Source organism: Phytophthora infestans, genomic scaffold (assembly GCF_000142945.1).
Source record: "Phytophthora infestans T30-4 supercont1.41 genomic scaffold, whole genome shotgun sequence".
NCBI classification, from domain to species: Eukaryota; Oomycota; class Peronosporomycetes; order Peronosporales; family Peronosporaceae; genus Phytophthora; species Phytophthora infestans.
Window position 1 is genome coordinate 606,491 of NW_003303718.1, and position 22,133 is coordinate 628,623.

Genomic DNA, 22,133 nt, shown 5'->3' on the forward strand with positions numbered 1-22,133 from the left:
TACCCTATTTGGGTCACTTCGCTCTCGTTAATAAAAGAGGAGACCTGTGAACTGCCGTTCACTGAGAGTTTGTATACTCTCGGAAGATAACTTCCTCTTGCGCAAGGTGCTGTGTGACCCCGTCACAGGATCTGACCAACACAATAATACCGAGAAGATTTGACCACAAAACACACAGAAACGAACCTGTCTAAGTGGCCGTTTTAGTCGCATAGCGCCTGACAATCGTCGCCTTTTTTATTGTCCAAAAGTACCTTAACCGTTTTTTTTTTAGCTAAGTAACGCTGAAGTTGCGGCTCTCAAAGTAACGATAATGTAGCCCTTGATTAAGTAACTCCACACAAAATTTCTTTTGTGCACGTGTCGCATTTAAGACATTCAAAGAGCAGATCCAACTGGGCTAGAGACTGCAGATCGCTCCCGACACCCAGAAGCCGCCACTTGACAATGTCAGGCCTCAGCGCCTCTGAGCTGCCTCCGGAGCTTCTCCCGGGTGATGTGATCGAGTACTACTCGCGTCACTTTGTCATCGACGACCCACGCGGCCACAGATCCGCCGTCGTACTCTCAATCGACGGCACTTCCGGTGTCCCTCGACTCCGGAGAGGCACGAACTTCATGAGGCGAAGACAAGACGTGCGCGGAAATTGCGTGGATCTTAGCGAAGTGTAGTGGCGGACCCTTCGGTCGTACCAATTAAAGCTCGGGTGCATCCGACGCCCCACCATGGCAACTGCCCTTTGTAAGGAGCTGATTGCCGCTGTCAGTGATACTGTGGAAGCTACAAGAAGTGTGCTACGTGATGCGTGCGACGAAGGGTATTTTACTGAGAATCCGAGCTCCAAAGCTCCTATTGAAAGCGACTCAATGCACACTGCTGAATGCAAAGTCGGGTACCGGTTCAGAGCTCTCAAAACTTCCGAAACTCCGATAGAACACGATGCAACAGTCAAATCTTCGTGTATTACACATGTTACAAGCGAGGAAACTACGCTGCTGACCGGGTATGGTGCCACAGCTCCTGTGATTGATCTTACCGACGAGGTTTGCTCAGACCTTGTAGGCACGGAAATTCGGCCTGGGTCTGCTACCGACCACGCTTCAGACCCAACCTCAGAACAAAGCGAAGCGGATCCTGCTGTACCTTCTGCGGAGGAGAAAGAGGAGGAGGAAACACCCAATCAAACGTCTACTGATGTCGATCTATTGGAGGCTGAGAAATATGTGAAGACTGCACCTACTCGCTGGATGTGTAAAAAAATACGACACCAAGCGAAGAAACGCGCTGGCATGTGGAGCGTTTTTCGCTCCCCAAAACGTCGTCATTAGGCCAAGTGTGGGGTTACTAGAAGTGGTACACGTATCTACCATGTACATTAGCTGAAGGCACGTAAGATTTAGTCGGTTTTGTCGCTTCCTGGTGTGCTCGAGCGCTTACGCGAACTTCCATACGTCGACCTATCTACGAAGATCCTCCTATAAACACCGACCACGAGCCTGAAGAAGTCGCCTGGCCTAAGGGCGTACTGGATATTACTGAGTGCTTCAATCCTAAGGGGTTTCATTTCAAGGACGTCGGAGACTTAGGCATGTGCGAATTCTACGGAGACTGTTTTATAGATACATGTGCGAGCGTAGCCTCAGCTGTATATTGCACTCCGGAATCATGCAAACCGGACGCTAATTGCAGTAACGCCCCCAAACCGAGAAACACACTGAAGCTTTTCGACACTGGATGTGTGGGAATTGGAGTGCTTACTTCTACAGACTTAGACGTCGGTGACATTGTGAGGGAATATGCAAGTGCTCTCTGTGCTTATGAAGGACAGCGTACCTGTCAACCTGCTCAGACTCTCAAACGTAACCGTGGGTACACTATGCTGTGTCATACGCGGTCGACGAAGAAACGCTTCGCGTACGTGGCATTACAGCTTCGACAAGGTGCTGAATCCTGCTATAGCTGGAGGCAGTTAAAGCGGGCGTTATAACCCGCTTCATTAGTCATGCATGCGAGCCGAATACGGATTTTGTTAAGCTGCATAACAGGTCAAATGTGGAGGTGCTAAGTGCGGATGATAAAGAACGTGAAAACTGGCGCACAGATAAATGTTTATTACGGGAATGAGACTTAGTTTGAATAAGGTTGTGGCAAGTGCTGGAAGGGCTGCGAGAATGATTCTAGTGTGGAAGCTTGAATCAAACGAGTAGCAAGAGCTGTTTAATACATTAACAAGCTATATAGCTTGTTAATTGGATATGGCTTAGTTCTGAAAGATATTAAACGATTGTTTTATCTGATACTTTAACGTACTTTCCAGAAGCAAAAGGAAAAGATAATCGAATATTGAATATATCGACGTGGTCGTACATATGAGGATATGTTCTATCGTAAACGCTTGGTATATATAGTACACTTTCAAGTAATTCAGTACTCAGAAAAGACTCGTTCGTACGATATTAGAGGTTCAAACGCATCGTCACGTAAAGAAGGGCATGGTGTATGCGCGCAAATTTAAAAAATAAATTATATTATTCAATACGCTTGATGCAAAGTGGATGTTTGAGACAATCGTATCATTACGAGCGCGTCAGAACGTATTTCTCGTGTTCCGAACGTGATTTAGTTCGTTTCCGCATTCACAACAGTAGTGCAAAAACCTATACTGCCTGTCCAACATGTCAGCCGGTGCTACTGGAAGGTCGTCGGAGGTTTGCCCATCTACAAAATTAGTGCAGGACCTACAAAGGCGGGCCGACCTTCGAGTGCAGTAGCATTTTCAGCTCCGCGTTTTCGTCTGTTTCTGTTCACAAGCACACGTCGTCCTTGGCTGTCCACGTGATCGCACATACGAATTGCATACACCACATGTATGCACACACCAACCGCGAAGCAATAGCCGCAGGGGCCTGCGGTTATCCACGTCGACAGGCCACCCACTGCTGACCTTCCACCTCCTTCCGAGCATAGTTAGCACCCATTTGTGCTGATACGGCTATGCCGACCTCGGTACGCTTGTGAAGCGCAGCGCTCACCCGCTTAGCAAGCTGGGACATCACGTACACCTAGGTAGGGCCTCCGACATACACTTGCTGAGGTTCAATGTCATTTCAAACACCAATCAGGCGAGATTTCATCATTTCAGTCACTCTGCGTGTGAGGGTTCCCGGCACATTTATTTCGAAGCTGAATTCCCGCGTAGATGATGATAGGTCGTGGCAGCACACCGCTAGTTCTTGTACAAGTGCCGCCGGAGGAAAGTGTAATCCCTCTTCCGCGAAGCGTTGAACGTTTCGGCCGGGTTGTTGGTCGAGGCGACCCCAGGAGGCGTCACGCATCGCTGCCACTTACAGTATCTTTAAAAGAGCCACTGGTCTCATATATAGTGCGTGAAGCCAGATAAAAATGGATTTTTCATCCATGCCAGGAAAAATCCGTCCCGAAGTCCGCTGAACTCCATTCACTTCGAGAGAAGAGCAAATCGTACACAGACCGGCCGATGCAACCGATGAAAACGCTTTAATAGCCTTCTGGATATTTTTGATCGCATGAAAATAACACATTAGGAACTGAAAGCCCGGACAATTCCCGAAGACAGCATTCAGCGCATTGTACTGAGCCTTGTGCGCCTCTACCATGGCGTAACGGATTATAAGCTCCTTTGATGTGACGTAGTAGTACTGTCAGCGAAGCGAAAGGAGAACAGACTCGAAAATGGGTAGAGTCTCTTGCGAGACGATGAACAGCGCCACCAAATAAAACTCACGTGAGCGGTCCGACTTAATACGACGACTACGGGATATCCGCGGTGATTGGTCTTGTAGGTGGCATTGATCTGACTGATGAAGCTCTTAGCAGGTAAGGGCATACGATGATCAAAGTCTTGTCAAGATCCCCACAGCAAAGGACCCTGGTACGATCCGTTCCCCACTGCGGGTTTTTCGTATCTGTCCAGCTGCCACCCGAAAGTGAACGCCTGGTACATGGCTTCACGCCTAGTGAATGTCCTCGCATGCACCCACTCACAGATCACATCAACACGATCATGGTTGTGCAAACATGTCCTAGTGTAGTGGTTTACAAAGTTCTCGACCACTTGCAGCTTTGAAAGGTCTTCCAGCGAAGTATCGAGCTTCCGCGACAGAGCATGACGGATACGCAGAGAGCGCAGATAATGTGTAGCCATCTGGCGACAGATCTGTCTTCTGCGCCTCTGTTAGCTTCTTTTTATTTGCTTGGAAAAGTCGCCAAGCTCAAATACACATTGTAGTCGGAGATTGCTACTCGGTTTGTGGTTAGGCACGCCAGCTGCTTTCCGTGCCACCCACACTCAACTTTCGAACCGTACGCGCAGGCTTCCGAAGTACACTTCAGAAGCCTATAGCGTATCTTGTGCGGGGCTGCAGCGTGTGTGCACCGCGTGCACACCATTTGATTGCTCTTTCCGACGTCGAATGACTTGAGCCCATCGAGTACTGAGTCTGCATCGTCCGCCTCGACGGTGATCGCCAGCCCTTTCCATGGGATTCGCTTCGGCATTTCTCCCAAATGACTCGTGGCTGATACAAACCCGTGTGGACTACTTCATTTTGGGGTTACAATCTTCATGTGGGATACACATTTAGCTTCACATAGCTATAAAGTCCAATCACATTTTTTGTGATACTCTATTCTGATCAGTGTGACCTGTTCTAACCCCGTGACATGATTGGATGTATTCAACCCCGCATACTTCAAGGCGATGCACAGACATAGAGACGAGGCCGGTCCAAAGACCGCTCATCTATTTGTGCTGACATCATAACGGACTGTGCTGCCCAGCCTTCTATGTACTGAAACAGATTTAAGATGCCAAGACGTAATGTATGACAAAAGTCACGTGCTCGCACTGTCAATTCCGTCCAAAATTGTAGATGCGGAGAAAGGCAGCAATCCACAGCTAATCGACACGACACTATGAGTGGCTCAAATTACGATATTAGGTCATCCTCTGGCTAAAATAAGACATATAAATGTGCATGCTCCGTCCTTCAAAGTGCGTGCGCACGCCAGAGGGATGGTGTCCACTAGAACCATATTTTTATTCTGTGAGACAGGTTTTACGCGATTGGGTGCGCGTTTGGCGGGTGTATCACTCAGACAATAGCGTAAATTTCGAATAGAGCGCACAATACTACGTAAAGATAATACAACCACCTCGTCCTTCGTGTTTGGCACAGCCCGGAAGGACGCGAATGTGTGTATAAGTCCACCCGCCAAGACAAGTCAATACCGCACCATAACGAAAACGTTTTTAAGTTAGCTTGAAGATCTCGCACTCAACGCTGTGTTCTTAAGTAGTCAAGGCTGAAGTCAACAACGTAATCTACACCATGGCTTAATCGCTCTACCAAACCGGCGGTGCGCTGTCGTCGGTGTATTTGTTATCGTGTTCGTCATCGCTTTCCTCACTTGAACTTAAGTCAAGATCATACTTCTCGTCACTTTCCACGCCTTCTTCGTATCATATTCCGGATGTGCCCTCTTCGATGCAGTGACTACCACTGACCACCGTGCTCATTCCGAATCAAGGCAAAGGTTGAGGAGTTCGCCTATGAGCTTGAGCTCACCGGCCGGCGAGGGATCAGCCAGTAGTACATGTGTCTCGCGACAAACCGGTAACAGGATTCAAGGATAGACCGACCCCGGAAGGGGATATGGAGCATCGCCCCGACTTAGACGAAGAACTACTACCCTAGGACAGCTGGATGCAAAAACTAGCGATGGGTGAATACGAGGTTGAAGGAATTACGGACAATCGAATCCCGATGTCGACGAGAGCTGAACGACCGATGCAAAAGCTGAGGGCCAAGTGGGTTGGCTACGACGAACCGTCGTGGGAATCGGTGTCTAACTTGTCATGCGGAGGACTGTTGTACAACTACCTTCTCGAACGAAAAGGGGATCGACGTTTGCAGATGGTTCAAGTCGCCGACGAAGCTTAGTCAAGCCTCGCCGGAAGGAGGTTGATCGTGGGGCATCGCCGCCCGCGGCAACAGATGAAGAAAGCTACTGCGGTAAAGATGATAATCTGCATGTGAGGCGGTGCAGCCCACATTGGCAGACCAATGAAGCTACCGCACGAGCTACGAAGAAAACGAAAGAGAAATAATTACGTGTATGCTTGTACGCAAGGAGTGAAGAAGGACGACTGTTTACGGAAGTCGCTACGAATTTTTGAAAGCAGTGCAAAGCAACAGGATACCTCTGGTCGAAAGGAGCTCACGCAACAGCGACGGCCAGACGACGTCGGAAGAAGACTCGACCGCAGAGGCTTGCACGCCAAGATACGACGCCGGGGAAGCGTCGCGAGAGGTGGGCGCCGACGACGACGACGAGGAGGAGGGTAGATCACCCTGAGCCGCTGCTGGCGACACCTGAGAAGCACTTGGAACGGCTGAAGTATGCGCTTACTCGCGATCCCATCCAGCGACAGCCTCAGATGAAGCCACACAGTCGTCGACGACGATCTGTCGCCCGACAGCCTCGCAAGTCAAGCCGTGAGGGACGAACATCCCCACTGAATGATTACACGGGTAGAGCGTCGTGTTGTACGGGTGAAGATGAGGCGTCGTCAACCAACAGTTGTGCCACGGTTCAGAAGCATCCAGAGTGATGAATGAAGCGTTCCAATCCTCGCTGGAGGGTACCCAAGAGACATCACTGGGACCGACGGCTCAAACACAAGCTCGGGAGGAATCGGCTGCTGACCCTCAGGAGTGTCTTGTTCGTCGACCACTCACCTTGGAATTTTCGCTTGTAGTGGATCCAGAAAACGTCGGCCCGCTGCTTGCGACGCTAGAAGTAGACATCCCATGCTGCGAGGATCACCTTGCCACCTCCGATCTGAACGACGAGTTCCGAAGCATCACCCGGGCCATTTTTCACGCTGCACTCTGAGATACACAGTGGTGACGCTCCCACAGCGCGATCGCTAGCACGAGAGTCCCATTACACCCGCGCAAGCGTCGTTAGAGGTAAACAAGAAACGGCAAGACGATGGGAGCACGACGAGAGATGACTGTGTCGACAACCGTCGCCGTGCTGTCGAAGAGACAAGCTTGATCCGGCAACTGGTGCAGGTATGTGTGAATGGGGTGAAGAGGGTCGCTGAAGATTCCAAATGCGATGATACCATCGGTGCTACATGGAGCAACGCCGTTGTCCCCGATTGGCGACGGTACGCGAGCGCTGATGATCAGCATCCAGCACTGTTGAGCTGCCCGCTAGTGAAACCGGAGGTCACCAACTAGCGTCGACTTCGCCGGAATCTTTGCCGACGACTGAACGACAGGCCGGACGCCATGAGTCGGTGCTGGAAGTGAGGACGACAGAATTGTCTGGCGATGGTCGAAATTAGGCGAGAATGCCGATACGATGACAATCCCAGGGGAGGACCGAGTTGGAGCTACCGACGACGCTTCGCCGGCATCGCGAGAATGATACAGGAGCCGCAGCAGCGGGAGAAGGTGCGGACGACGCCCCACTCGAGAATAAAATACGAGACGACGCTGGAGGCGGAGAGCTCAAGACGGGAGGTGGCGTGTCCACAATTACCTCGGACGACTTCTCCGCATGTTCGTCAGTAAATGGAGCCGCTGCCGACAATGGTTCATCTTCAACCAGCGATATTTCAATTACCTCGGGGGTGATCTCAAGAACATCGCTGTCCGACGCAGAGTCTTGCTTCGCCACCAACGACGACTTGAACATCGCTGTCCGACGTACAGCCTTAACGACGACTTAAACATCGCCCGTTGCGACAATTGACGACGCGGAGTGGACCGAGTGCTGGACCCAGAGCTTGGCCGCGATTGTTGTCGCTTATCTTGCATTAGAGTCACGGGTGACTGAAGCGATACTTGGGCCTTGAGTACCGGCGACATTTCGCCGAACATTGCCGAAGGGCAACATCTGGACCCCATCCGAATAGACGCACCAGCGGTGTCGCCATGACCCTGCGCTGGTTTCGCATGACAGATCGAATCGTCAGGAGTCAGGGACTGAAGCTGCACAACGCTTCTTAGCGGTTTTTTTCTTGAACATTGTTTAATTGGTCGGCTCGCTCTCCACGCTGGGGACATCCACCAATCCAGCGGCGTCAGTGAAGTGTCGCCGGACTTGCGTCTGCGACGACGACGATCGGAAGTGTCGGCCGACGACTCATCCGACGATTCACTGGAGCTGGATCTGAAGCGTCGCCGAATGTTTCAGCGCTTGCCCGGGTTCTTGGTGCGATGGACAGCTTTCACCACGTTGACTTCATGAGAAATGGTGACACCGGGTGCCGCGTCGAGTTCCTGGAGCTGACACAGGACGTCGTCGAGTTTCAAAAAAAAGAGATAGATGTAGCCTTCGGTGATGCCTGTAAGAACAATCATCGACGCTGGTTAGAGCATGTCGTTTGGCGGCCAGTACCAGAGTGTCGGCATCCAGAGCTCGGAGGTTGACCTGCTGACGGATACCCCGTCTGCGTGCATCAGACGCTCGATCCGATCGTGTTGCGTTGCAACGTTCGTCCGCAGTGCTTGGACGTTCGAGGAGTCTCCGTGAACAAGGTCCGACAGCAGGTGATGGAGCTTGTTCAAGTGGGAAGTGTTGGTTGCCATCTTGGCATCACGCTCACGCGCAATTTTGCCTTTGCAGCATCCAGTTTTCGGCTTGCACGGGCACGATGAGCTGCTGAAGCTTCGCCGTGTTTCGGGTTGGACTCGAATGTCGATTGCCGCTTTCGCGTCCATGTCGCTACGGAGGTGCACTGCGTCAGAATTCTGCGCTCGCTTGAGTTGCAACTACAGCTCATCGAGATCGGCGGCACCTTGACGAGCGAGCAGCTCGAGATTCTCGCGAATACGCACCGTGGCAAATAGCCTGTTCTCCAACGACTGGCGAGCGAGCTCAGTCGACGCTAGTTGTACGCGAAGGCTCCCGACGTCACACGAAGTGTAGTAGGTTGGCGACAGTTCGGCAGCGACGGCCAAGTAGACTTCGTCCACAGTACGAGCGCTATCGACCCGATCCCATTATTGCCGATCATCGGGGCGAAGGCGCCGATCCATCGCCCGCACCAGCACTTTCGTCATTGCAGGGAGCTGTGGCGCAGACACATCCAGACTTTGGCTCGAGACGGCTTCCGCGATGTCGTCGACAGTGTCGCGTAACGTGTCCTCGCTTATGCCGGGTATAGCCGTCTATGGTGTGAAGGCGTGACTGACGGCTGCCGACGTAGCCTCGTGAGTCGTCGACGAGAGAATAAAGTGACCCAGGAGCGTTGCCCAGCGGCAGAAGAAGCAGGACCAGATGGAGCAAGCTGTGAACGAAAGGACTGAGCAGGGCAACGAACAAGACGTAGATCGATGACAGCAGACGTACCGGTGACAATATATACCCGGTGAGGTTCTGGGCAGCAGTGCGGCGTACGGAGCCGCTGATAGGAGTCAAGTTGCAAAGTGCCAATACGCTCACCAAGTCCCGTGGTTCGAGTCTTGCCAGGGGCAATTGTGATATAGTGAATTGCTGGGAGAAAGGGATCGGGTCACGAACCATCACCAGAGTGTTCCAAGGGTCAATCGCGGTATGTTCGACCTATTGGCATCGATGGCGACGGCTCAAGTGACAATGCGGCGTCACAATGGTATGAACTACACCAGCCCAAAGCTTCGACTGGTCGTAGCAATCCGGACAGGACGCACGGTAAAGTCCGGAGTGATTTTACTTGACTTTTTGTCAGTAAAAGGTAAGGGTACGAAGGATTAGAAGAGAGTAAGGACCAACTATCCCTAACAAACAGAGAGCAGAATTTCCCCTGGAGCACACAAAAGTTAAGCGTCAAGGTAAATACCTTACGCTTAGTGGTCCTGCAAGGTATGCCTACCAGCGAACAGTGACCTTCTTGAAATTAGCATTCGTTTCCGGTCAGACCAAGAGAGTAGCTGAGGGTTGTGTTTTGGCTTGTTCCCTTTTTGAGGAAAATTCGGGTATTGAATTTCCGATATTAGAGATCTCGGTATTAATCGTGTACCGCAGATAACTTACAGCCTTTTTCTCGGGCACCCCCGTAAAAGCGTCAAGGAGACTAGACAACCTTCCGCTGTTTGTGCCACGGGATATTGGAGAGAGAGAGAGAGAGAGAGAGAGAGAGAGAGAGAGAGAGAGAGAGAGAGAGAGAGAGAGAGAGAGAGAGAGAGAGAGAGAGAGGGGGGTAGACGTACAGGCAAAGCTCGTGCCTGTTACATTCGTGTGTTTTGCCCACCAGCGTAGACATTAAGAGAAAGAAGCGCCGGTTCAGGGTGCTGGGTCTTACTTGATTCCTTCAGGTATGCCCCGAATTTCGCCAACTCTCGTGGGAGGTGAATTGCTGTGTGTAGAAGCTCGCAACATATTTTGGTGAATACCTACTCCCTGCGTACGATTCGATCCAGGATAGATACCCTGTATCGAACCGCATCGCACTTCGAGATTTCTTCCTTGCCTTCGAATACGATCAGTCAGTCTTACGACTCCAAAAGACTCCAGTTTCGCGAATTGTAGCTTCCATTTCCTCGGACTCGTAGTCCACTTTTTGTCACTTTACGAAATTGCTTGATGATTTCCTCTCCCTACAAACCCTTGTGGATTTTTAGGTGGGCCCAGCGAGCACGCAATCCATACTGCATCTGCATGTGGTTCATCCATTTAGCTTGATCTGAAATACAAATGTATTTTGCCGTTTCAACTAGAAAAGTTAGTTTGCGGTAGGTCGTATTTCGCCAACAGGTAATAGAAGACCCAGTACACTAACGAGATGCAGGTGTTGGATGCCTCCATCAGCCCAGGCTCTACTATGTTCCAGTTTTTTTATTACTAGTTCACCTTTCACTGGGAAGTCCTCATCGCGCACAATGTCGTCTGCCCGTTTGAACGCAAGTGCCTTTTGAGCGCTTGCCTCTTGCGACTTCGCCAAGAGGGGTTCTCTAGTGCTTCTTGCTCGGCCGTCTCATGGACTTTCCTTGACATGTTTCTTGTGCGTGTGGATCTCGTCGTCGGTAAATGTACCCCTATTTTTCGAGTTTTATCAATTTTAACTGCAATTTACATGCTAACAGTGGTATTGTGTAAAACTTCCGTGTGCGGCTCTTTAAATGAACGCGTACCAAATCGGATATTGACTTGCCTTGAGCAATAGGCACTTAAGTACGGTCAAGGGACACTTAAGTACGACCTGGTTTCAAAATGATAGGAAGTTTGTATGTGCGTGACTCATTGAATAGGACCAAAACGGCAGATTTGGTCGGAATTCACAATAAAATGGGTATCGACGATATCGAACAAAATCAAAATCAGTATTTTAGCTGTATCGCAACCGTCCCGACACCCTACCCCTTTCCGACATGTTTCCGACAGTTCGGATCCGCCAATCAGATCATGACGGTGTACTCAGATTAAGTACGCTTACGCTAAGTACGGTCGCTTTTATAAGTACGACCATCCCAGTCAGCTTTGGAAAGGGAGTTCGAAGGCGCAAGGAAATGCTCTAAAGAGGCCTGTAGGCCGAGAAAGCTCTTTTTTTGTTTAGGGGCATTATAGGCTTCACATCACTGTGCTCTCCAGCCAGCAAATTTATGAATGAGACCCGAAGCCAGGGTGAGGGGTTACTATTAGAGGTTATATTAAAACAATGACACTTAAGCCAAAAATAGTGACATCATTGTCGTAGGCCAGTCATTTGGATTAACCTCATTCAGGGTTTTTGCTCAGCCAATAAAACAACGTCACTTAATAAACCTTGCCTAGGTTTTTTACTTAGCCAATCATACAGCGCCACAAATTACCGACAGGGGCCTTGTGGTCTCAGTCTTCTTTTTCCAGAGCCACCCCAGCAGATCTCCCGTAGCAAAGGATCAGTCCAGAGCACAGTTTGCCATTGCGCACACGAATTTCGCCGGCACTGCTGGTGCAGCGCTCGGATGGTAACGAGTGGGGGGTCCAATTCCCTGCTGTCGGCTTATGATGTTTGCGAAGAGTTGCATATTCATTAACATCTACTCACTTGTCTTACACATGTCCTACAAATTGAAGTATGTCTTGGGTTGATGTAGGCGCAGGATCAGCAATTTTGTTTGCGGTGAGGTATGTACGGTACGTCGTGATAGGGTTGTCGAGGGCCCCTAAGCGATGAAGTTTGCGCATCTCACGCAGTACGCTACCGCTGCCCTTTGCTCGGATCCCTTGTCCACTCAGGAAGCCGAAGACCGCCGACTCTGCACGTTGGCCGACCTCGAGAGCGCGATCCTTGTAGACCTCCGATCTCTCGTGAAGCTGCAACCCGCCCTCCAGGAAAAGCTTCATGTACGCGACGATCAAGCGGTAATCTGACTTCTTTTGTCGGTCGTTAGAGCTCCAGACGCGAGGCTACCGTGCGTACCACTCGAACCAGATCGATGACAGGTTGGTAGTCGCTTTCTTTCTGCGTTTCGCTGCAGGTGTTTGAGCTGACGAAACTTGCTCCTGTTCTGTAGTTTGGGCTGGCTCTTCGTGTGCAGGTCGCTTAAGGATGGCAGCCTCTAGCGCCAGCAGGCGTGCAGACAACAGCCTATTACTTTCGATAAGCTCATTAATGACAGCAGCGTGATGACACTCCGTTCGATTGCAGCCGTTCTTTTCAGTGTCCTTCCTTTGTTGAGCAGGTTTGGAGGCGACATGGCTCAGAGAGACCGACCACGCCAGCAACTCGGTGTGGGAGATGTCAGCTGCTTCCAAGTATTCTTCCACTCGAACAACGAACAAGCTCCTGGGCTCCAGAGTATTCACTTCCGGGAAATGCCTAATTAGGTAGGCGGTAAGGAGCCCAATTACCTTGCGACTCACGTTTAGCTTGTTGTTCTTCAGCCCTACACAGGAAGCGAACAGCAACTCCTTCAACCGAGTCATGCGCTCCTGTGCCCCCATGGTCGAGAATGGCAACATCAAGAATCATCGGTGCCTCGTCCGCAGCCCACCCACTCGAGACCCGTGCTACTTTACGGTCCTCGCGTGGCGCGTTGAATACGTAGGCGAATCCTTTGTTGGTGCGCGTCATGTCCCGTGACCCACGATCAAAGATCCACAGTGCAGCCAGCCGCTCGTCCCCGTTTGCATGCTGCGCCCCGCCCCGCCTGAAGGAGTGCGAGGTCAAGTTGGCTGAGGCTCCTGCCGGCTCCGTCACCCGCTTCAGGAACCGGTTCACATACGCTTGAACCCCGTCGTCACCGCGAGCTTGGTTGGTCACTGAAGGGTTGGCTGCAGTGGAGCTCGGGACGCTTCGCAGAGTGGCGGCCCGCCGGGTCAGTCATCCCCTGCTGCAGGAAGATGCGAAGAGGTGGCAGCATTGACCGACGGTACTCGTAGTACATCGAGAAGGAGTGTTCCTGCATCAAGTGAGGGCGCAGACGGTGTCACAAGAGAAGGAAGCTGGCTTAGCAGGGACACACAAGGCGACTCCTGCATCACCAAGGCTACTGCGAGCGTGTACAGCGGGCAGGTCACAAAATCCGCCCGATCAGGTACGAGCGTGAGGCCTTGCTCTTCAGCTGTTTTCATTCGTATCATCCGAATATAGAAAACGTTGTCAGCTGACATTGTAATGTGCTGCTTTGTGACGTAGCCGAGATCTGATGAACGGCCGAAGCAATGCCACATAAGGCATGCAAGCGCTGCATCTTCGGAATCCGAGGCGACGGATGTTGTTTTGTACACATCGCAAATTAGTGAGCGCAAATCCGCCTTTGTACAAGGTGGTGCCTTGTTAGTAAATCCTCCATTATCACGTTTTAAGCAGTGTTTTTCGAGAGTCTTCCCTTGTTTAAGCAAAACTAACTCGGTTGGTACTCTAAGATGAGGATACTAATCGAAAAACCAAAGCTTCACGTTTCTAAAGTAAGAAATGGCGGTGTTGGGCGCCAACTTACCTTTCTTACCTTCGCATGTGGCGAGATAGTAGCCAAAACGATCCATCACGGCCGCTAAGCTCTTTCCAGAGCTGTCACTGAAAATGCATGCTCGGACAACGTCCATGGATACATCCTCGACTTTAAGCATACGCTCGAACGCGCCTATTCCGGTAGTACGCGCTTTTTGCGTATTTGTAGGGATAAGTGCGGAGAGGCTCATGCTGGTTGCTGCTTGTCTTTTCTGCTTTTTGTTAACTGGACTTGACTGGTTGAGTGTACCTTAACACTACTGCTCAATTTTAACCTAAAGTAGGAGGTATACCGCATTGTCGGAACCACAAAAATATTGGCATATTCCTTACACGACCTAAATTCAGTATTGGTTTCGAAATAGTTAGCTCTAGCTTCCGACAAGTATTTGTCAGAAAGTGTCGGAATGAAGAACCTGCTCCTGTGCGACCTAATTGGCTGAATTAAGGTAAATTGTAGTATATGATTGGATATTAATCACATATTCACAATCTTGCCTTTGTGTCTGTCGGAGAGACGTGTCTATTCATCCATATACGTAGTACTACATGTATATTCACTCTAATTAGTCATGCCATGACTCATTGTGGTGTTTAGGTTGGAGCACAGAATTTTGGAAATTTTACTGCCCGTTATCTAAAAACTACTCGTTCATATTCCAAACCAAACTTACTAAAATAAAGTTATTGCCGAGATCTGTCCAAAACCAGTGCTTTTGTTTAAAATAGATGACTTCTAAAATTTCCCAGATTTGTTACGTCACTAAAGCGCGAATTCACGACGAATTTAAGTGAATGGTGTAATGATCAACACACATGTTTTTAAATTTTAATCAAAAAGGGAACCTTCAATTTAATTGTTTCGTGGCAAAATACTTGCACTCATGGTGGGTACTGCAGTGTTGCCAAACGAGTTGCTACTGCTTTGGCCGCTGCCGGGAGCAACTTAACCGTCTGCCAGTAGATACGGTGTAGACAAAGTAGTGTGAGTCGATTAGTATGCAGGCTTTCCTAAAACGGCGTTGCAATGCCACTTTGGGACTCCTTCGAAATAAGCTATTCAGCGGAGAACATAAAATAAACTATTCCGTGATATTGTAAAACTGCAAGTTTACCAAAATAGTTTGTTTAGTAGCAAGATTCCAAGCACAAGATGGAACTGTGTTTGGGTATTTAGCAAACTTCGACTTACGCGTTTACGAACTTCGACATTGTAGCTGCACCCCAGAGCCAACGGTTAATCTTCAAAAAGCGAACATCTCCAGAAGAATTGAAAGCAAGTTGTGGCGATGTGATGACAGCACATGCCGCGCCTTACTGAACAGGCGCTCCACCGCTGAACGTAGGCGGAATGAAGCGAACGGCACCGTAAGTTGGAAGAGATATCCGTTGTTTCTTTCGCGCGCGGTCAGCAAATCCGCTGTGATTGTCGGCGTTGTCCTCTTCGTCTTTGGCGTGGCGAGAAGCGGGGTCCGCAACCTCCTTCAGAAGGTCGTGCTGCTCTGCTGTCAGCTCAGCCTCTTATCTAACAAAACTAGAACACACGCCTTCTCGAAGGCTGGACTCTTCACAATGGCAGCCTTCGCGCTCAAATTCGTCTCGACCGTCGGGTGGCGCTCCACCAGAGCGTCGAAAATGTCACGCACATCAAGAGGCGTGACATTATCGTCTCTATAGAATTTCTTGGAGGCTGAGTTGAAGTCGCGCAGGTAGTGTTGGAGTGCTCGGAGCTTGTTCTCCTCATCCCGCCTACCATTAACTCCGTCAGCTTGTCGTCCGTCCTATCGATGAAGTCCTTGATCGCGAAAACGCGCTCGATCATCGTGTAGGTCGAGTCCCAGTGCGTGGTTTGTCGCAACACAGGCCTCAAAGAAGTACTTTTCTGGATAGAAAAAAAACAAATTTTGTTGAAAATAACAAAATTACAAAAACCAGCCAATCGAACGTTGTAAACCTTGCTGGGGCTTAGCTGATTTGTTGAGATTCCGTAGTTTTCGCATCAGCTCCTATATTTTTCTCAACAAGGCCCCGTGAATTTCTGGACAGCGAGGTTCAGGTTCACCAATGAAAATGGGAAGGATATCTTCGAGAAACCTCACGTGACTTGCAGCAGAGCGATCGGTCACATCGTCGTCTACCAGAGAGGCAAAGGCTAGCAGCACTTTCTCAGTGCGGCCATCATGCCCTACATGTAAAACCGCAAAGCAGCGAGGTAGTGTTCGGACTGAAAGGTCCACCCATCGAACATGATACCAAATTTGGCGGGAATCACCAAACCGATATCGATTTCGATCTGACAAATGACCAAACCGGCGTACTTAATCAGTCGAGAAGCGCTCTGTACTTGGGCACGATGGCTCACACCACGAAAATGGCAGATTGCTGGCAGGAGTCCACTCCAACCAGCAGAAGATAGTCTGCGAATTTCAGTCAATAAAACTGACGAGGGTGGTGGTATTGGTACCGCTGGTCATCATTGTTGCCACGAAGTATGGGTGGCATGGTCGAAGAGGTTACTGCAACCAGTCTTGGGCGCTTGCTTCCGCACAACACTGCACCGACAGCGAAAGTGCTCCATCGGCTCATACTGATCGTCTAGGACGGGCTTCTAGAAGTAGCTGCACACTTGACGCGTGCTGAAGGGGTTGTTGGTTGCCATCTTGATTCGAAAATGAGGCAGCATAAGGTAAAAGGAGCAGATGTTGGTGCTAGCTTGTTGGCCATCCAGGGCTCTTCACTACAAAGTGGTTTCATGTTGGCTTGGCTGTAATAAAGTAATTACTCAATCGCTTTTTTTTAATTTTAAAAAATATTTTAAAAAGTAAAGCCGTAAGTTATTCCACTTTTTTTCCGGATAAGCGAAAAATAAACTATTCCGTACTAATATATTATTTGCAATACGGAGGGCCTGTTACCACATGTAGCGAAATTAGAGGTATGCCTCTACTCTCAGTGAGGTCGAGCAGCTTACGCAAGGTATTGCATGTAGATTTTCCACTGTCACAGCTAATACAGTACGCGGTGGAATTGATTTCAGAGTGAAAGTCATCTAAAGTACTGTTTACTACAGTACTTTAGTTATGGCACAGTCCCCTAGCTCTGTTCAGCTTACACAAGTCAGTAAAAGCTGCCAGCGACCTTGTTGCACTCGGGATCCACAGGTTTCGTTTCATGAAAGCGACGGAAGTCAATCACAGCTCCGCCAGTCTCCGGGTCCACGTCCACGCAGTTCGTGTGGCGGTGGTTGAACAAAATGTCCTCTGCCTTGTATGAGTGCCGCACTTGAATTGTCGCCGACGTGACAGCGTCGATGCCTTCCACAAGCACCACTACCTCCAGCTGCAAAGCGAGATGTTAGAACTAGAGTACTTTACAAAGGGAGATACCGGTGGTCTGCTCTTACCTGCGACTCGGCCCAGTACTGCTTAATCTCCTCGACGGTCGGCGGCTGCGTGGCAGCGTGCACGTCACCCATAGCAGCGTTTCCAGTAGCGCAGCGGCACGTGTTGTGCACCGAGTTGGTGGCCTGGTTAACCTGTACCGAGGTGTCCCGGTCTCCGCTCTGGGCGTCGGCCTCGCGACACAGAGGCTCCGGGAACAAGTAACCTCTCGCGGGATTATGATGCAGACCGCACGTCTCGGCACTCTTGGGCCGTAGCAGTGGGCTCCAGGCGTCCATGCGGTGGACAACGACAGAAGGCAGGGCCAGAAGCAGCATACCACCAAGATCGTCATCAGGGTGCTGGATACGCATCGGGTACGACTGAAAATAATAATGCTCACCGAACTCCACGTCGTGTCGGACCGCGTACATGCGAACATGAGCCTCAACAAGCTGGTGTTTGCGCATTTCGCACACCTGGAACATGAAGTACAAGTGGCCACGGATACGACGAACGCAAGCGTGCGTACTCATCACAATGGTGTTGGCACGGGCCTGCGCACGTGAGAACCGCTGGAAGATAATTCCGATAGCCAAGGCATCGAGCAAAATTCCCATTAGCGACTCCAGAGTGATGATGGTCTGAACCCAAACGCATCGTCCAAAGAAGACATCGCCACCATTGGTACCGAAACCGATGGTGAAGAGCACAGAGACGGAGAAAGAGAAGCCGTCGAAGAACGTGTGAATGGCCAGCTTGCACTCGTCAGGTGGCGTCATGTACAACGCGCCGAACACGGTGAGCACTACGATATACTGCAGCCAACAACCACACGACCACGTCAGTCTCCGACAACAGGCAAGCAATCGCAACAAAAAGCATCGAGTTCGGCTAATTCAACGCACCGCTAGCATGAGAGATCCCAATACTTTGCTCAGTCGCATGTTGACCACGGAGTGGAAAGGGTCCTGCATGTAGAGCTTCCAGTAGTGGGGCACCTTCTGTCGACGAATACTGCACGTAGAGTCATCAGTTAAGAGCCACCTTTCCACCTCATTTCGTACTAATGTTATATAGTGAATTGTACGCACTTCCACTGGCCCTTAGAGCGCTTGAACAGCGCGTCCTTGCGGTCCATGATGCGCCCCGTGGTTGTGGGCATGTTGACGCGCTTGATGGGACCGTCGGAGCTGGATGCGAGCGTCCTGTTGACCCCATTGAGCGGCGCACCGTCCTCGTACTCCGCGTAGCTAGGTCCGCGCTCCATTTTCATTCCCACACTCTCCTCTAGCTGAGCTCCTTGCTCAATGATCACGGTAGTTCCTCGCCGCCAATTCGAACGCCGAATGGACGCTGGGATAAGAGAAGAGTGGAGCTGTCCCAAATTAAGAGATACCTTTGGAGGTCTTGTTTATGTTCGCATATGTGAGGCTAGGTTAAGATCTCAGGAAAATATTGGAGACCTGGGCAGTTTTGGGCGGCGTCCAGTTGTGCCACAACTTGTGGTGATACTTTTAGCTTAAAAGTAACGGGTGACAGCTATATTATGATGGAATACGGCATGACTGCGCGGTAATGTGCTCTTCCAAAACCTACACAAATGCAATCACAAACACAAAATTAAAAGTGTGTTAAAATATATGTCGAATTTGTGTTGTGTCAGCTAGCATATCAAAATCAACACATTTAAGGTTATAGGTACATGTATGCGGCTACCCTTTTGATGGCTCGGGACACTCCCCAGCGGCTTGTGTTAGCGTGCGAGCACCTAAAGGCTTGTTTAAAGAAGCATGTTTTGCTGCTTCTACGGCTGCGCTGTATGTATTCTTTTGATCGCAATGTTCAAGCAGTTGAAGCACTCATTGATCCTGCTAAATCTCCCTGGTACACCTTGTAAGCTAGTCGAGATACACTGCACTTGCCCTCGATTTCTTTAATGCCATGTTTCGCTCGTCGAATCTCCGGTAGACACGATGGATCGCCTATATACGTTTAAGGATGGACGATGGTATTACAGCACACAATCGACTCACTCACCTGTCGGCTTTTTAGTGTTATTCAAAGCGTAGAATTTGCGACACAGCAACTCTGAGTCGCGCTGCGGCCACTTAGCAGGAAGGTTCTGATTGTAAGCGTAGTGGACATCATCCCATTGAGTGATCCGAGCGGGAGAAACTGTTTAACGAGAGATAAGAGGCCTGTAATAGTAAAAGTAGCGTTAAATGTATCCGTGAGATCCTGTTTGTGATGCACTTTGGTACGTACGTTCAACTTAAGGCGTAGTGAAGCCCCGTCTTCTTCCAACATTGCGGTGGCTCATAACAGATGTAACTAGCAGTGGACACTGATATCTGTACCAGAAATGAGGTACAAAGATTTTGCGTCGACACATTTTGTGGAGACGAGAACTACGTCTCAGCATTTTACTACTGATTTGTGACAACAAATACGTCAGAGCTATGTCAGACGCAAAAATCGAGTTTGTGCAGGTTTTGGTAGAGTGAATTGATCAGTTGGTGAGCTCTCAGAAACACTTATTTAGGGACAAATAATCCAATGCCACAACTGTACAGCAGCTGTGGTACATGTACCGGAATTAAATTCAATAGCTTATGCCTTCGACGCCACGACCCGCTCTATTGCTGGTGGCCAGTGGCTAGCTTTCACTTCCAGGCTTCTTTGCAATAAACCTCCGGGGAAGAGGAAAAACCTTCGTGGCTTGCGTCTAGCGTAGCATAAGCTTAAGTTTCAAACCTCTCCCTCCTTTAACTAATGTACCTGAAAAGGTCCTGTACACAGGGGCTAATCGAAACTCCAAAATCGGTAAAGTTAATATAGTGATAATATCACCTGGAAGACCAGCTAATAATTGTTTTACCTAATAGTTTCTCCTTAGACAAAATGATATTATTAAATATTCACTTAATTCAAGTACTAGCTAAAGCAATATTACATTTTCAAAGATTACAAAATCTCTTTTAATCTCCCAATCCTACGTCGTAAACGTTCGACTAGCTGAAGTATAACTAATCAACAGTGAGGGCAAAGAGTGACGGCAAGGTTGGTGTGGTGTGTTGGCACTTCTGAGTGCACTAATCTAGGCTAGATAAACCTGCAGCCTGTGAAGCTAGATTATCTAGCCTCACAGGCTGCAGGTTTATGAGACGCACGACAGATAACAAGAACAAATTATCTCTATCGACTTCCTACAGCTGCAACCGTTTACAGTTTATCTCGATCGGCTTTGTCTGTGTCACAGTGAAATGCTAGAGCAAATACTCGTCAGATTCAATGCCTGCCATCACTACTGCTGCCTTAGAGCTTGACCGAAAGAGTTCTTTGGTGAGCCCTCGGTTCACAGAGGTAAGGTGGCAAGAAACGTACTTAAATGGGATCAAAAAATAACATCTAACGCTATTGACAAGTATCTAATATTTCTCAAATCTCTGAGTTAATTATAAAATATTATGTTAATCTCAGCTACTTTTCATATTTAAATTTTAAATAGTACTATTACTATCAAAAATATCATTTGATATTGGTTACAGCAATACAGTACATGTTTTTTACTTCAACTGTAACCTTTACAACTGATTTTGTGGCTTTTTATTACTGGTAAAATAAAGGTGTCGGTCCTACTTCGTACTTAAAAGGAAAATCAGTACAAACACAACGCGGTTAATCCCGTTCAAATAAAGCGCTCCATAATGTCTGTGTTGGTGCCCGACTACGCGAGCTCTTCGGAAGACGAGGGTGCCCCCAGCGTGTCTGTTACGGCTCCGTTACCTGCCTCGACTCTGCGTCTACAACATGTTGCAAAAGCTCTAGAAATCCCCGCGTCCAGTTCCTCAAAAGCCGCGCTCAAGCCCAAGAAGACGAAAAAGAAGACCAAAAAGAGAAAGACCAAGACGACATTGTATCTACCGCCGGAGATTCAGCGACTGCTGGAGACAGGATCCAGTGCCAACGCGCTATCCGACGACAGCGATGATGACAACGAGCTGCTGGCCAAGCACAAGCGCGCCAAAAAGGCGGCAAACAAGCGGCCTAGACCCTCGGAAGCCGACAAGGACTCGGTTCTGTCCTTCCTGCCACCACCCAAGCACGAGCTCCCAGTGTCAAATACAGTGGGTAGTGCTGGCGTAGCCATGCAAGGGAAACAGGGGCAGCAACAGGCTCATGGTCAGGTGCAACAGGCCACACGGGCTCAAGCAGATCAGCAGCCAATGGACGAGGCGACAGCGGCGGCAAATGCGGCGGCCTGGCAGCAATACTACCAGCAACAACAGCAGTATCAGGCTAGCTATTCTGCAGCTTCTCAGGACTTCTACGTTGCTCAGGGGGAGGACGACGTACCAGGAGGCAGCTCCAAGCGCAGGAGGACCCGGGAACGAGACATTGAGAGAGCTCTGCAACAGGGCCACTTTGAGACGGTGGCGGACCAGATCAGGGAGGTGCAAGGTCCAGTGTCTCATGCCTGGCAGCCGCCAGTTGATCCGCGTACAGGAGACCGCGGAGTCAAGGGATCCAGTGACCAGGAGATCAAGGTGAACGCCAGCTTCTGGAACTCGCAAGCTGGCACTACCGTGTCGTCCAGCAAACCCAGCCGTCTCCAGAGACAGAGGCACCAGCTGAACCAACTTGCTTTCGACGCAAAGGTGCGTGACTTTGAACTGCTGGAGAAGCGTGGAGCCTCATTGAAAACGAAAAGGGAAACGTATGCCAAGTATGGCTGGTAAGATAGGAAAAGAGTCGAACAATAGTGTCACCGAGATGA

The 22,133-nt window shown here is 49.7% G+C and overlaps 4 protein-coding genes across 4 annotated transcripts; 2 read left to right on the plus strand and 2 right to left on the minus strand.

Annotated features, from left to right (window-relative positions):
• Nucleotides 1–447: 447 nt before the first annotated feature.
• On the plus strand, nucleotides 448–1,329 carry PITG_16049 (uncharacterized protein; the record flags this gene model as incomplete). The annotated part of the gene is made up of 3 exons (XM_002897779.1): nucleotides 448–636; nucleotides 782–818; nucleotides 1,064–1,329. The coding sequence occupies 3 exons, from the start codon at nucleotides 448–450 to the stop codon at nucleotides 1,327–1,329; spliced, it is 492 nt and encodes a 163-aa protein (XP_002897825.1).
• A 7,098-nt stretch (nucleotides 1,330–8,427) lies between these two features.
• Nucleotides 8,428–11,408, minus strand: PITG_16050 (uncharacterized protein; the record flags this gene model as incomplete). The annotated part of the gene is made up of 7 exons (XM_002897780.1): nucleotides 8,428–8,795; nucleotides 8,856–9,043; nucleotides 9,426–9,521; nucleotides 9,826–9,894; nucleotides 10,490–10,508; nucleotides 10,644–10,721; nucleotides 11,396–11,408. 7 exons carry the CDS (start codon nucleotides 11,406–11,408, stop codon nucleotides 8,428–8,430), a joined length of 831 nt encoding a protein of 276 aa, XP_002897826.1.
• Nucleotides 11,409–17,090: 5,682 nt separating this feature from the next.
• PITG_16052 (uncharacterized protein) lies at nucleotides 17,091–18,629 on the minus strand (the record flags this gene model as incomplete). The annotated part of the gene is made up of 4 exons (XM_002897781.1): nucleotides 17,091–17,312; nucleotides 17,377–18,171; nucleotides 18,262–18,370; nucleotides 18,448–18,629. The coding sequence occupies 4 exons, from the start codon at nucleotides 18,627–18,629 to the stop codon at nucleotides 17,091–17,093; spliced, it is 1,308 nt and encodes a 435-aa protein (XP_002897827.1).
• Nucleotides 18,630–21,063: 2,434 nt separating this feature from the next.
• Nucleotides 21,064–22,095, plus strand: PITG_16053 (uncharacterized protein; the record flags this gene model as incomplete). The annotated part of the gene is made up of 3 exons (XM_002897782.1): nucleotides 21,064–21,126; nucleotides 21,265–21,471; nucleotides 21,553–22,095. The coding sequence occupies 3 exons, from the start codon at nucleotides 21,064–21,066 to the stop codon at nucleotides 22,093–22,095; spliced, it is 813 nt and encodes a 270-aa protein (XP_002897828.1).
• Nucleotides 22,096–22,133: the final 38 nt, after the last annotated feature.